Genomic DNA, 12,221 nt, shown 5'->3' on the forward strand with positions numbered 1-12,221 from the left:
ACATTTTTAATCTCAGGCATGTTACCCAGCCAGCTACAAGCACACATAACTAATTGACTTGTCATCATAGCTGAAACTCTTATCATATGATTCTCTCTCTCTCTCTCTTTCTCTCTCTTTGTGCAGTTCCTTTGAAGTCAACCCCTTTCATTTTTTTTCATATGAGAAACATTCATGAATGTGCGGTTATTAAAGATTTATCATCTACCCCTGCTGTTGACTTACGAACACCTGCATTTGAAATATGATTCTTTGCCTTCTTATGAAATCAAATTCCATTCTCCCTTTGGTCATTTATTCAGCTGACGTTAAATGTTAAATGTTAGATTTTAAGGGTAGATACAATTACATTATTACATTTTCCTCCTACTGGGAAAGCGTGTTTACAGCGTATGGCAACAGCCAAACACACGCCGCGGTGTTTCCATTACAAAATCGAAATTTGAAAAACAAAAATGAGAGCGTTCGTAATGTAAAACACAAGTTCTCATGACACCAGCTCATTTAGCAGCGAGTGGGTGCCAATCAGATAGAATGCCCACTGGCACACAGTGACACCCACACCCGGGCAGCCTGGCACCATGCAGGCTGGACTGCACAAACACAGCCTGACAGGAGTTGCTGCAGTCAGCCAGGATACTGATCAATACCAGCGATGCAACTAGCTGCTAACCTATGAGGTGAATTCCACCAATGGCAAAACACCAATAACACCAATCACCAATAATGGAGCTATGGAAGATCTGATGAATCCAATTCTCCTCTATAAAATGTTAGTTAATCATGACTGACCTTGATTGGTGAACACATTAGAACCTGTAATGTTGCATAACAACATGCTCATACCATGTGGTGATGAATTTATTAGGTACTCCATTGACATGAAAAATGCTATCTCTGTTATTCTAGATGACAGTATGACTGATATGGCTGCATGTTTTGATTTGATTTGTGTGTGTGCATGTGTGTGTGTGTGTGTTTTGTTTTTCAGTGCCAGCGGGTGAGTGCTGACTGTGGGTTGAGTTAGTCTGTTAAACAGAGGGCCATTCTCAACAACCTTTCAACCTTAACAAAAAACAGACTGGTTCATTAGATAACACCAACCCTGTTTACTGATGTCCTCTGTTATTTCAAAACCAGGACCCATGTCCCAATTCTTTTCCTTTGGCTCTTTAATTCTGGTTTTCTTTGGGACATTAGCTTGTATATCAGGAACATGTGTATGACTGTGTGTGTGTGTGTGTGTGTGTGTGTGTGTGTGTGTGTGTGTACTCTTTTGAAATGTCTGGAGAAATCATTTCATCCATGGCAATGGTTCAGTTTGCCATCGTCTGCGTCCTCGGTCAACTCTCTCTTTCTCTATCTGTCTATCCTCTTCACCCTCTCTCCCTGTCCTCTCTCTATCCATCTCTCCACCTCTCCGTGCTTTCACCTTCTGCTCTTTCTCTCTCTCTCTTTCTCTCTCTCTCTCTCTCTCTCTCTCTCTCTCCCCATATCCTCGTCTCCCCTAAGACAGCATTTTTACATCGGCCACACATTCTTTCCATGGGAAGGCGACACGCCCAACACAAACATATTCACAGGCGGACACACCTCAACATATTCATATATTTAGCTCAAGACTCCATGGTATTATTGAATGTCTGTATGAATCACATAAAAAACCCTCTTGTTCATATATTTTCCCGTGCTGTGGGGGGTGGGAGTGGGGGGGGGGGAGGTTGGAAATCAGACAAAGTCGCATCGCACCTCAGGAAGAGAGGCCTGTGTTTAAAGTGACCCCAAAGAGACATTCCTCTTAGCGCGGGTAAGTGGGTGAGTGAGTCAGTCGCCGGGCAGGCCAGCAGTGCAGCACTTTAACAAAGTGACTCTTATATGGGCGATACAATGACCACGCTTGTCAGAGCAAAAGCCCAAAACATATGACCAGTGCGGCAGGGAAAGCCACCGTGTCGAGTCACTGGGTTCACTTGTCTACATCATGCCCTTTCCTGCATTTTTGCCCTCTTTCAATTTGCTCGACTGCTTTTTTTATGACTCTCTCTCCTGTTTGCTTCCCCGGTTTGGTCTACTTGTCTGTCTGTCTGCCAGTCTCTCTCTCTCTCTCTCTCTCTCTCTCTCTATTTCTCTCTATTTCTCTCTCTTTCTCCCCATTTCTAAATTAAACATGTCTAGTCTTAGGCTGCTCTTCACAAGTCTGAACCTGACATTTCCTGTAAAAGGGAAAGGTTGGAAAGTTCCCCGTAGTTCCCGGAGGATGTTCCGTATTACTGTAATTCTGAATCTAATGAGATGTAGACTTCCTTTATGTAATTTCCACACCAAACACCCCTCCCAATAACAACAGCATGTCGAATCAGGTTGGAAAATCTCCAATCTGTGGGATTCCTGTTAACTGGACTTACCGTAACTAATGCAGTATGCTAAAAGAAAGAAGAAAAAACATACCTGGGAGGCCAATATTTTTTCCAAGAATCAGGGATATTAAATTGATTAAGCATATGAAGAATTGAAATGCCATGCAAAATCCAAAAGTAATAAACAAATGGAAAGAGCTGGAACAGCAACATCTATTACCTATCTAGTGACCTGACAATGGACGCCTTATTGATCAATGCATGTGGACGATAATGACGCACTTGGCAAACTACGGACGAAGAAAGTGCTTCCACCAAGCAAGTGCCACAGTGGCGTGATCATACCTTTCCTGTAATGACCGAGAGATCCTCTGGGCCGATGATGTGGAGGTCCTCTGTGGACTGGTCATTCTGTGGAGAAGGGAGTTGGAGAGGGGGAAGACCATAGGGACTGAGGTTTAGAAAATGTCCTCCTGTGAGCTGTCACTTCCTATCAGGTTACAGTGCCCCCTGACATGACAGGCCTAACCCCACAGTGAGCATGCTCACAAAGCACAGCGCCAGACAAAAGGAACAAACTAGAGAAGGCAGAGAGAGTTAGTGATAGAGAAGAAAAGAAAATAAGAAAGAAAGAAAAACAGGCAGAAAAAAGAGTAAAGAATGAAAAAATGAACGATGAAATTGTGATAAGAGAAAGACAGAAAGAATGGAAAGAAGAGAGAAAGAGAGAGAGAGAGAGAGAGAGAGAGAGAAAGAGGGAGAGATACTTTTGAGAGATACTTTTGTTACCTCATAAACAATGGGCTGCTCATATTGGGGGTCGAGTTATTGGGGGTCGTGTTATGTGGGGTCAGGCTGACCCCCCTGTTTCTACAGGGGTCAAGTGGACCTCCTGCTTGGGCTGCAGGCCCGCTCTGGTGCATCGCCTCTATTCAGGCTGACAGCTGCAGGAAGCTCTGGGGCCCGTCCAGCGAGCGGGGCCTCCACGACACAGAGGGACTCACCAGGGCGTGTGACAGGGAGCTTGACCCCTAACTGGTGCGCACTGGACTCAAACCACCAGGCCATGGCCAGTTACCCCTCAACAAAAAGAAGTGACTAAAACTACAGCCGGCAAACATCATCATCACTTTCCCTATTGGCCTCATTGAGTGAGTATGAATTAGATGTAGGAGGATATGGTACGTGAATCTGAATTTCATCACTAAGGGGTTTACATCCTCTGAGAGTTGAGCTAATAGGTATGAGATGAGAAATCTGGTTGATCTTGGATTAAATGTGTTCCTATGCCCTTGATTTATTCTCATAGAGGTGCCTTAGAGTAGCATTACATTTATGGTATTTGGCAAAGTAAGCTCTGTCACCTCTCCTGAGCTGAGGATGGGTGCGCAAACCCCAGAGGAACAGTAGTGCCCGAAGGAACAAAGCATGTGGCCTGTGGACAGCCAATCAAATCTTGTGGATTTAACACAGAGCTGTTAATTCAGCACTATAGTCAGCCAGGGAGGGCATGGCAAAGCCAGCAAACAAGCGAAAACATTGCAGACAACAACATAAACATACTTACATATTTACACTTACACTCACACACACACACACACACACACAATCACACACAATCACACGCACACACACATGCACATGTACACATTCACACACGCACACACACACACACACACACACACACACACACACACACACACACACACACACACACACACACACACACACACACAGAAATACAATGGAGAGAGGAGCCTCACCAAGAGGAGCCTCGCGTAGCGTTACAGTATATGGCACATAAATTTAATTAAAGGGTGTTACACAACCAGAGTCACCTCTATACAAAGACAGGCAACATCTATATCATTCCTTGTTTAAATTGCCATATGTAATCCATAGATGATGAAAGATCTATCGATCAACTGAGTGGCAATTTGCCTGTCAATAGGTGGGGTTTCACACAGGGGCAAATGACCTTGAAATCTGACAGCCATTTTTTTCTTTGCAACTAAACTTTGACAACACTGCCATCTGTTGGACATACCGCCAAATAACAGTGCAGAGAGTGCAGCTCAGCCAACAGTACAGAGAGAAGCCTGATGCTTTTTCTCTACGAAACTCCCCCTCGCTCGGTCTGAAGCTCTTTTCCTTTTCTTTGCATCTTCTGTCAAGGGTTTTCGCTGCTTCTTCGCCGGCTCTCTAGCGTTTCATTAGCCTGCCTGCTTCGGTCGGCGGGTAGGATACACTGAACTTGCAAGCGCTATATTCTTCCTACAGGCAGTAGGGGCGGGCGAGAGAGTCTTCATTCGCCCTGTAACGAGTCATTTAACCATATACCGACTTACGAAGATGAGTAATTAACACGAAAACGTTGCCTGGTGTCCCTTTAAGGGACCAAATGTTCTGCAACTTTAACATTGGGTGCATTAAAACTTTAACAGTGGGTGCATTAAAACATCATTGTCAATCAGAAAGGCAGTGTTTCCTCCACATTGATTTTGCCATAGCTGCCCCCCACGCTAAAATGATTGGCCCCACTGTATCAGAATTAGGGCAGACGCACAATGTAGTAGCAGTTACCTTTTAAATGACCCTGCAGACATCCCCTCCCTCTGGCTGCCACTTACATTGTAATTTAACAATAAGTAGAACTAGTCAGAGGTCATTAGGGGTTATCAGAGGTTATTGTTGTGTTGATTGAGGTTGCAGACTGGCCTACACCCACTGCTAAAAATAATAAAAAGAGTAAACACTGAAAGGGACTGACTTGATTTCACTTCATTATTTTTGTGGTGTCAATAACAGTTCTGGCTTTAAGTACGAATGTCTTTCCATAACCTATAAACCAGTTAAATTAACTTTTCCTTGCGTCATTCTCATTGAATTCTGATGTAATCAGTTGTAATGAGCTTTGCTAATTGGCTGAATTAATAACATACTGCAAATAAAATACATTCAAGAAGTCAAGGTCTTTTTGTTGTAACACATTGGGGGGTCAGGGGGTTCTCCCCCAGGATTTTTGTTTTAACTGAGTAGATGTGATTTCCTTTATTCTGGTGCATTCTAACAGGTGGCCTACTGGAGCAATACTGTAATAGTTCACATTACACCTTGACTGCACAAGCAAACATTCCATGCCTACCTACATAAAAAACCTTCATAAGCCCCCCGATCTAGGTGAGCTGGGTGCTATCCAGACATGATACAATTAAGCAAAACATGACATTCAGATTAATAACGTTAGCGGTTCTTTGTTGCTTAGCCTATGTAATGGCTCTGACGCCCATGGACAAACTGTAGAAGGGGCACAGAGGGGTGAGCAGGTCATGCAAAAATAAAGCATTTGAAAAGTGGAAGCAAGGCTATGATATGCATATAAATGGGCTGTTGAATCAAAGGAGGCAGCAGTATCTTAGCTTCTCAGATGTATTTGGTGTCATGGTCTTTGAAGAATGCCTTATTGAAGTCCACATGCATAAAGAGACTATTCTTCTGAAAACCTCTTCAAAAACGTTCTATTAAACATTGCACTGCATTCTACACCAGTGGCATTTAATATTGTACCGTCCTTCCCATACACCATTGTACAAAAAATACAGAAACCAATTCTATGCATCATCCATGTCTATAATCTAGATGTACAGCTCAGATAGACACACATAAACTGTTGTACTGTATTAATAAACTAGTTTGTTAACATCCCCATAAGCTGCCATTTTCTCCACCAGCATCTCATACATTAGAGGCAGTGTTGGGCAAGTTACTTCAAAATTGTAATGTATTTTGTATTACTTATTACTGTCATTTCAAAGTAATTTGTTACATTATAATATTACTGTCTCTGAATTGTAAGGCATTACACTACTATTGTATTACTTAAGTTACTTTTACCAAAATATCTAGAAATATGGATTTGGAATTCTAAATGCAGTTTATTATGCTCAATGCATAGGCGCAGTGATGGCTCATGATGCAATACAAGGAACAATCATAGCCAGAATTTTGTTAAAAGCAGACAAAAGGTCGAAGTCTGGTCAATTGTGATAAAAAAAAATGCTGTAACTTTAGGCTTAAAGCCTTTGTAGACTTTGTAGCAGTAAAATAAAATAGAACTAGATGTACCGCGTAGCGGTACAAAATATGACCGCCGCTCAGTCCTGCACATCCATTCCGCGAAAATAAATCATATTAATGAATTTGTCTCCATCTTCTACTCCATTCCCCACTCTTGAAACTTTTGTGTATGCTTGTTTGAAATGTGTGTTTGCACACATTCCGCACACAAAGTAGCCTACTTGCGCTGCAAAGGTGAATAGATTTGTTTCTGGGCCAAAAAATCTGTAACATTGTTATAAAACCTTTAAAATCTCTAAACAATCACAAGTAGGGCAGTTCATCACAGTCCATCCATTGCAACTGGACTGATGAAAGGTACACCTGTAGGCTACATTGTATTTGGGAAAAGCAGAAGGTAGCAGCATAATGTATTTATTTATTTATTATTAAACAAAACAATCCCTGTCAGTTCCATGCAGTTTTCAACAGCTATCAAGAAGAGAGGTCATGTCATGGATTTTTGTGAATGTTTCTTCTTCTACATATGCATAAGTTTAGTCATCTAGTTCAAATGATATTCAGCTTTATTGTCAATGCACAAATGAAATACCAGTAGTCTAAAACAAAATGCCGTTTTTCCCAGTGGTGCAAATAACTGACATGTCCAAAGGGCCTTCATGAAATGCGTTGCGAGACTGTTCATACACATTTTAACGGGCAAAGTTGAAGAGCTACTCTCCGTTATTGTTTGTGCAAATAATATGCTGATTCATGTTCCCTTGCATTTTGCAACCATGAGGTCAATGGTTAAGCTCAATCTTTTGACGCAATCTTTTGATTTTCACCCAGCCTAGTCCATGGTAGGCGCCCGATAGAAATATTGTTTAATTTTGCGATTGAGATATCCACGCACTGGCGCCCCCCCTGCGACGTGTTCGCCCCCCGGTTTTAGAGCTATTCTAAATGCAAAAATGCATAGAGGGAGTTATGACAAAACCGTGACTGTTAACAAACTATAAGCTATATAAGGTAGGCCCTATGCTAGGCCTATTACACAACACAAATTGTCGCTAGGCTATGCTGGCGACCCAAATAAAATCTCCGTTGGAACCAATGGCTTACACCTTACAGTATCAAGCTGCCACCTCTTGGCGAAAAAGTTAATAGTTTTGCATATCAGTAGTAATACATTTCACGTAGCTGTGAATCACGGAAAGGGCGAATGAAGTGGACACTTCTAAATGGAACCCATCACACTGTACAGTAGCTCAAGGTCTGTGGCTAAAGCAGCCATAATGAAAGCGTTATCATTGTTTGGATACTTCACACACACGTGTTTTTTAATCGCATAGACTACAACTACCAAGCTGGAATCAAAGCACATCGACTCCCCTCTCACACCCTAAACACGCACTTCGAACAAGCAAAAAGCGCCTCAGTCTCACGGAATAGCCATAGGCAAAACTGTATCTGACCCTTGTAACGTTGGTACTAAATCATTCATCGCAAAGAATGATTTTTGTAGCACGTGCAACAAATATGTGTAGGTACAGCCCTGCCCTGAATACATCTCAACGTGCGCTCTAAAACATCTGGTTTAAATGGAGATTGTAGATCATCACGGGATCATAGACAGGTTATCTTTCAGGTAGCCTATATATTTTCCATTAAAAAACCATCACGTAGCGAACGTGTTGTGGCTAACTCACTTAGCTCCTGTTAGTAGCCTAGGTTATGGTCATAAGCAAATGAGATGACAGTCGAAAGATACAATTAGTGCTGTTATCGATTTGCTTGGTAGCTTAAAAACGCATTTATGGTTTTCTACAAATACATCAATAATCAAATTGGCCTCCATCACTCAACCATGCTAACGGTAACATTATTTTACCTACGTTCTGCTATTGATAGGATTAACGTAGCCTACCTGCAGTAAAAAACAAGCATGTCCGATAAACATTCTCAGATTTATTTCGGCTTCAAGAGGAAATGGGAATTACATGTCATGCAGAAATCATCCTACCCTTAAACGTTCTCTGCGGTAAACTACTGTAGCCTACAGTCTTGTCCTTGTAGGAAGCATAGTGTCTTTCCAACCCATTTAAGATTAACTTCCAACAAAATTACGTCTCACTGCAACGATGCGCCATCTAGTGGACAAACGACTACTTATCGCCAATACTGGAAATGCAGCCATGATGATGATGATGAATATTTATTTTGGCTTTCTTTTAATCCTACTGAATTTGTAATTATGTATCGGCCGTTCTAATACCGATAGTATGTGGGTGCCTGTGTGTGTGTGTGCATGTGTATATGTGTGCACCACCATCTACAGGCCAATGAGTGTAGAGTCACTAAATGTACACATAACTTAATTTTTTAGACCCCCCCATGGATGAAATTCTACGAAACTTGGCATACCCCCAGAGAATGTCAGGTTAATCATACACATAAAATTTGGTGCAGTTCTGAACGTCTTTACTGAAGAGAGGGGCGATTAAAGCAGAATGATATTGCATTTTCATTTTTTACCGGGGGGGTGCAAATCACAAATGAGTGATTATGGGCTAAGTTGATGTGGGCCCTTGAGACCAACATACCATAAAAATTTCTTCATCCTCGGTGCCACGGTTCAGGTAGTTATTGAGGAAAAACTGCATTTTTTGGGTTTCGGGGGGCCCAGCGCGGAGGGGGAGTGGCCCCCGGGGACCAAACGAAATTTTTCCGTAAAAGTCTAGTGGGGCTACATACCCACCAAATTTCATGTGCCCTGGTGTTTCGGTGCCCCGGGTATCGTTGACCAAAATTTCAGGAAGTAGATGACGGAAAGAAAAAAAAAAAAAAAAAAAACTTTGACAATCCCTATATGACCGCTTCGCTAGCTTCGCTAGCGGCGGTCATAAATACATGAATAAATTTAGATTAAAAAGTAATAATTACATGAAATACAGCTTGTTCAGGAGTCTCGAAGCTCGAGTCCGAGTCAAGTCTGAAGTCTTTTGAGTGGAGTCGCAAGTCAAGTCTGAAGTCACTGTTTTTGCGACCTAAGTCCAAGTCCCCATCTTTTTTACATTTCTATCCCTTCATTCTCTGCAGAAGCTGACATGAAGAGCATTTATGCTTTATCAAGAAGATTAGCGTGGCACCGCTCTAGATATGAATTGTGCTATTTCGGGAGGTATAGATCTTTCGGTTTCACACAAAGTGCACTTAACTGTTCTTCATATCCTAGTTGTCTCTGATAAATTGAAAATAATGAGCGTAGGCTTATGTCCATCGAGTCAGTTGCAGCCAGCCACAGTCATCTTCAACCAGTAACAGGAGAACGTTCTGCTATTAGCGCAGTTGTTTGCGAATATCAAAACATAACACCACTTAATTTCAGGTTAAAATGCATTGCAATGCGTGATGTTTGTACCGAGTAAAATATTACCCAATAGTTTTTTGTAATGCCTTACATTACCGCGTTACAGCAAAAAGCAATACATTACAGTTATTACATTTTGTAACTTGTTACTCCCAACACTGATTAGAGGCCATTTTTGGGGCCTTTCTGTACTGCTAGCAAGAAACATTTTCTTAGAATAAACAAAATCTTCTAAGCAGACTGGTCATTTCTCCAAACCCAAGAACTAAAAGCCCACAATCAACAATCAGTTCAATGCAGGACAAAGTGGATGAAGCAAAGTCAAAGTGCTCCATGACACCCGGCCTTAGCTGTCCACTCACCAGGTAGCTCTTGAGGCGGATGAACTCCACTCGGACGGTCATGTGTTTGGGGGTGTTGTGGCTCACTGCTTTGATGCACTCCACCAGGTCAGCGCAGAACTTGTAGCCCCCTTTGAGGACGCACAGCACCACCATGTAGTTGTCATCTGTGTCGTCCACCACTAGTCTGGCCAGGCACTCAGTCCTGCGGAGATAAATTTAACACGACATATAATATCCTGTGTTGTGCTGTGTTTGTGTGTGTGTGTGTGTGAGAGAGAGAGAGAGAGAGAGAGAGAGAGAGAGAGAGAGATAATCAAATCATCACCTGGAAGAATGTCTTTTCTTTTCAGCTAAGACATGCAATGCATTTTCAAGATTACAGAGAAAAACTGACATTTCATCATTTCATCCAGTGGAGATCAAAATAAACACAGTGGAGGGGAACTTAATGCGTGGGAGGGATGTGTTTGGCCTACTGAAGGAGGCTTCCGACTATTGCAAATAGCAAGGCTGTCCACACACAACACATCACTGATAAATTGGCAAAAGGGATACATTGTGAAAATTGATAAAGGGTTTCATTCTATCTCTTTTGTGCGCATGTGCGTGCGTTTGTGCTTATGTGTATGCGTGCATTTGTTTGTTTGTGTATGTAGCCTAAGTGTGTGCGTTTGTGCGTTTTGTGTGTTGTATGGATTTGGCAGGAAAATGTAGCGCGGCTCGGTTCCAGCTGAAACCTACCTGTCCATGATGACACCGTGCGGAATGTAGATGTTCTCCAAGTCTCCGTGGTAATGTTCAGGGTAAGTGAAAAGGTTTAGGTCGTAGCCTGGCCACTCATCTTCAAGCTACACCACAAAAGAAACACAGTTTTAATATAATTTACTGTAATAAGCTATTGACAAGATATTATTTCGTAGACCGTAATTTCAGAATGTTTGAACGAAGTCCATTAAAGCGTCAATGGCTAGGAATTAGGAAGGAAGAACTAGCGAAACAACGTCGGCCCGTCCAATATCATTAAGCAACTTTAACAACAAATTTAAAAAATAAAATATTGATGGCTATTAGTCAATCGTATAGCTGGTGTAGCTTCATCTTCCATCACTAATATCGTTCACCAGAACAGTTTTCATCAAATTTGAAAGTTTACCACAATCCCCTGGTCTGTTTTAGGACTCCGGATCATTTTGAAGTCTGACATATTGAATCCTCGATTAACAGAGATCCTGGGAATCCAGCTAGATAACAGCCTACGGAGAGTGAACTTGATCAGCACTTGAGAATGCACTGATAAGGAGGAGGAGTCAGTAATTTATCCATATCCTGTGTAAAAATCTTCACCAGTTGTTTTCCCATCACTGGGTACATTTGAAAGACAATGTTGTCACTTTACCTGCAGTCTGTCAAATTTATTTAAAGGAGGGCTTGGCAACTATTTCAACGTAATAAACCCGTTTAGAAATCATTTGGATGGTTAAATGACCTGTGAAAATGGTGACTTTACCCGCTGCGCCTAGCGTCCCCAGGCGGAAAACCAACCTTGCAACATTGAGACTTACCGTCCCGGAAAGAGAAGTGAGAAACAAGACACTCGTTTTAAATCGTGTTTCTTACCTTGTAACATCCACATAGTTCTGCCAAACTTATGCTAACCGTTCGCTAGCTTGTAAACAAATCCATGTGCTTTATCGTTACCTTTTCCCACAGTTTGAAATAGCATAATGCACAATTTCTCCAGCAGAGGGGGAAATCCTGCCAAGTTTCCCTTTAAAATCTCAGTACCTTGTAGGCTACCTATTACAACCTGTCAGACTTTTTTTTACTGAATAATAAAGTACTCAAAGTTCATCCAGGATTTCACATTTAATAGATTTGTTTTGTTTTATGTCTATCTTAAAACCATTTTATATACCATGTCTTAGATTTGTTTTGTTTTATGTCTATCTTAAAACCATTTTATATACCATGTCTTTATTGTATAAACATCCCATATTTGAAATTCTATTCTGCCATTATAAGATGGTCTAGCAGGAGACTGAAATTGCAGAAGAGGGTTGCATCTACTTAGGCTATTTAGAGTTAATGAAC

The 12,221-nt window shown here is 41.6% G+C and overlaps 1 protein-coding gene across 1 annotated transcript in view; it reads right to left on the reverse strand.

Annotated features, from left to right (window-relative positions):
* The window catches only part of prtfdc1a (phosphoribosyl transferase domain containing 1a), a 16,801-nt gene extending 5,426 nt beyond the window's left edge, over positions 1-11,375 (reverse strand). The window contains exons 1-4 of the mRNA XM_076291338.1: positions 11,284-11,375; positions 10,872-10,978; positions 10,149-10,332; positions 2,703-2,768 (exon numbers count right to left, since the gene is read on the reverse strand). Of these exons, the coding sequence (XP_076147453.1) occupies positions 2,703-2,768; positions 10,149-10,332; positions 10,872-10,978; positions 11,284-11,334 (408 nt within the window). The 5' untranslated portion in view covers positions 11,335-11,375. The remainder of the gene's footprint in view (positions 1-2,702; positions 2,769-10,148; positions 10,333-10,871; positions 10,979-11,283) is intronic.
* Positions 11,376-12,221: the final 846 nt, after the last annotated feature.

The sequence above is a fragment of the Alosa pseudoharengus genome, unplaced genomic scaffold (assembly GCF_046254945.1).
Source record: "Alosa pseudoharengus isolate Yale_2024_CS ecotype anadromous, Long Island Sound unplaced genomic scaffold, YU_APseudo_1.1 YU_APseudo_1.1_scf_18, whole genome shotgun sequence".
Classification (NCBI taxonomy): domain Eukaryota; kingdom Metazoa; phylum Chordata; class Actinopteri; order Clupeiformes; family Clupeidae; genus Alosa; species Alosa pseudoharengus.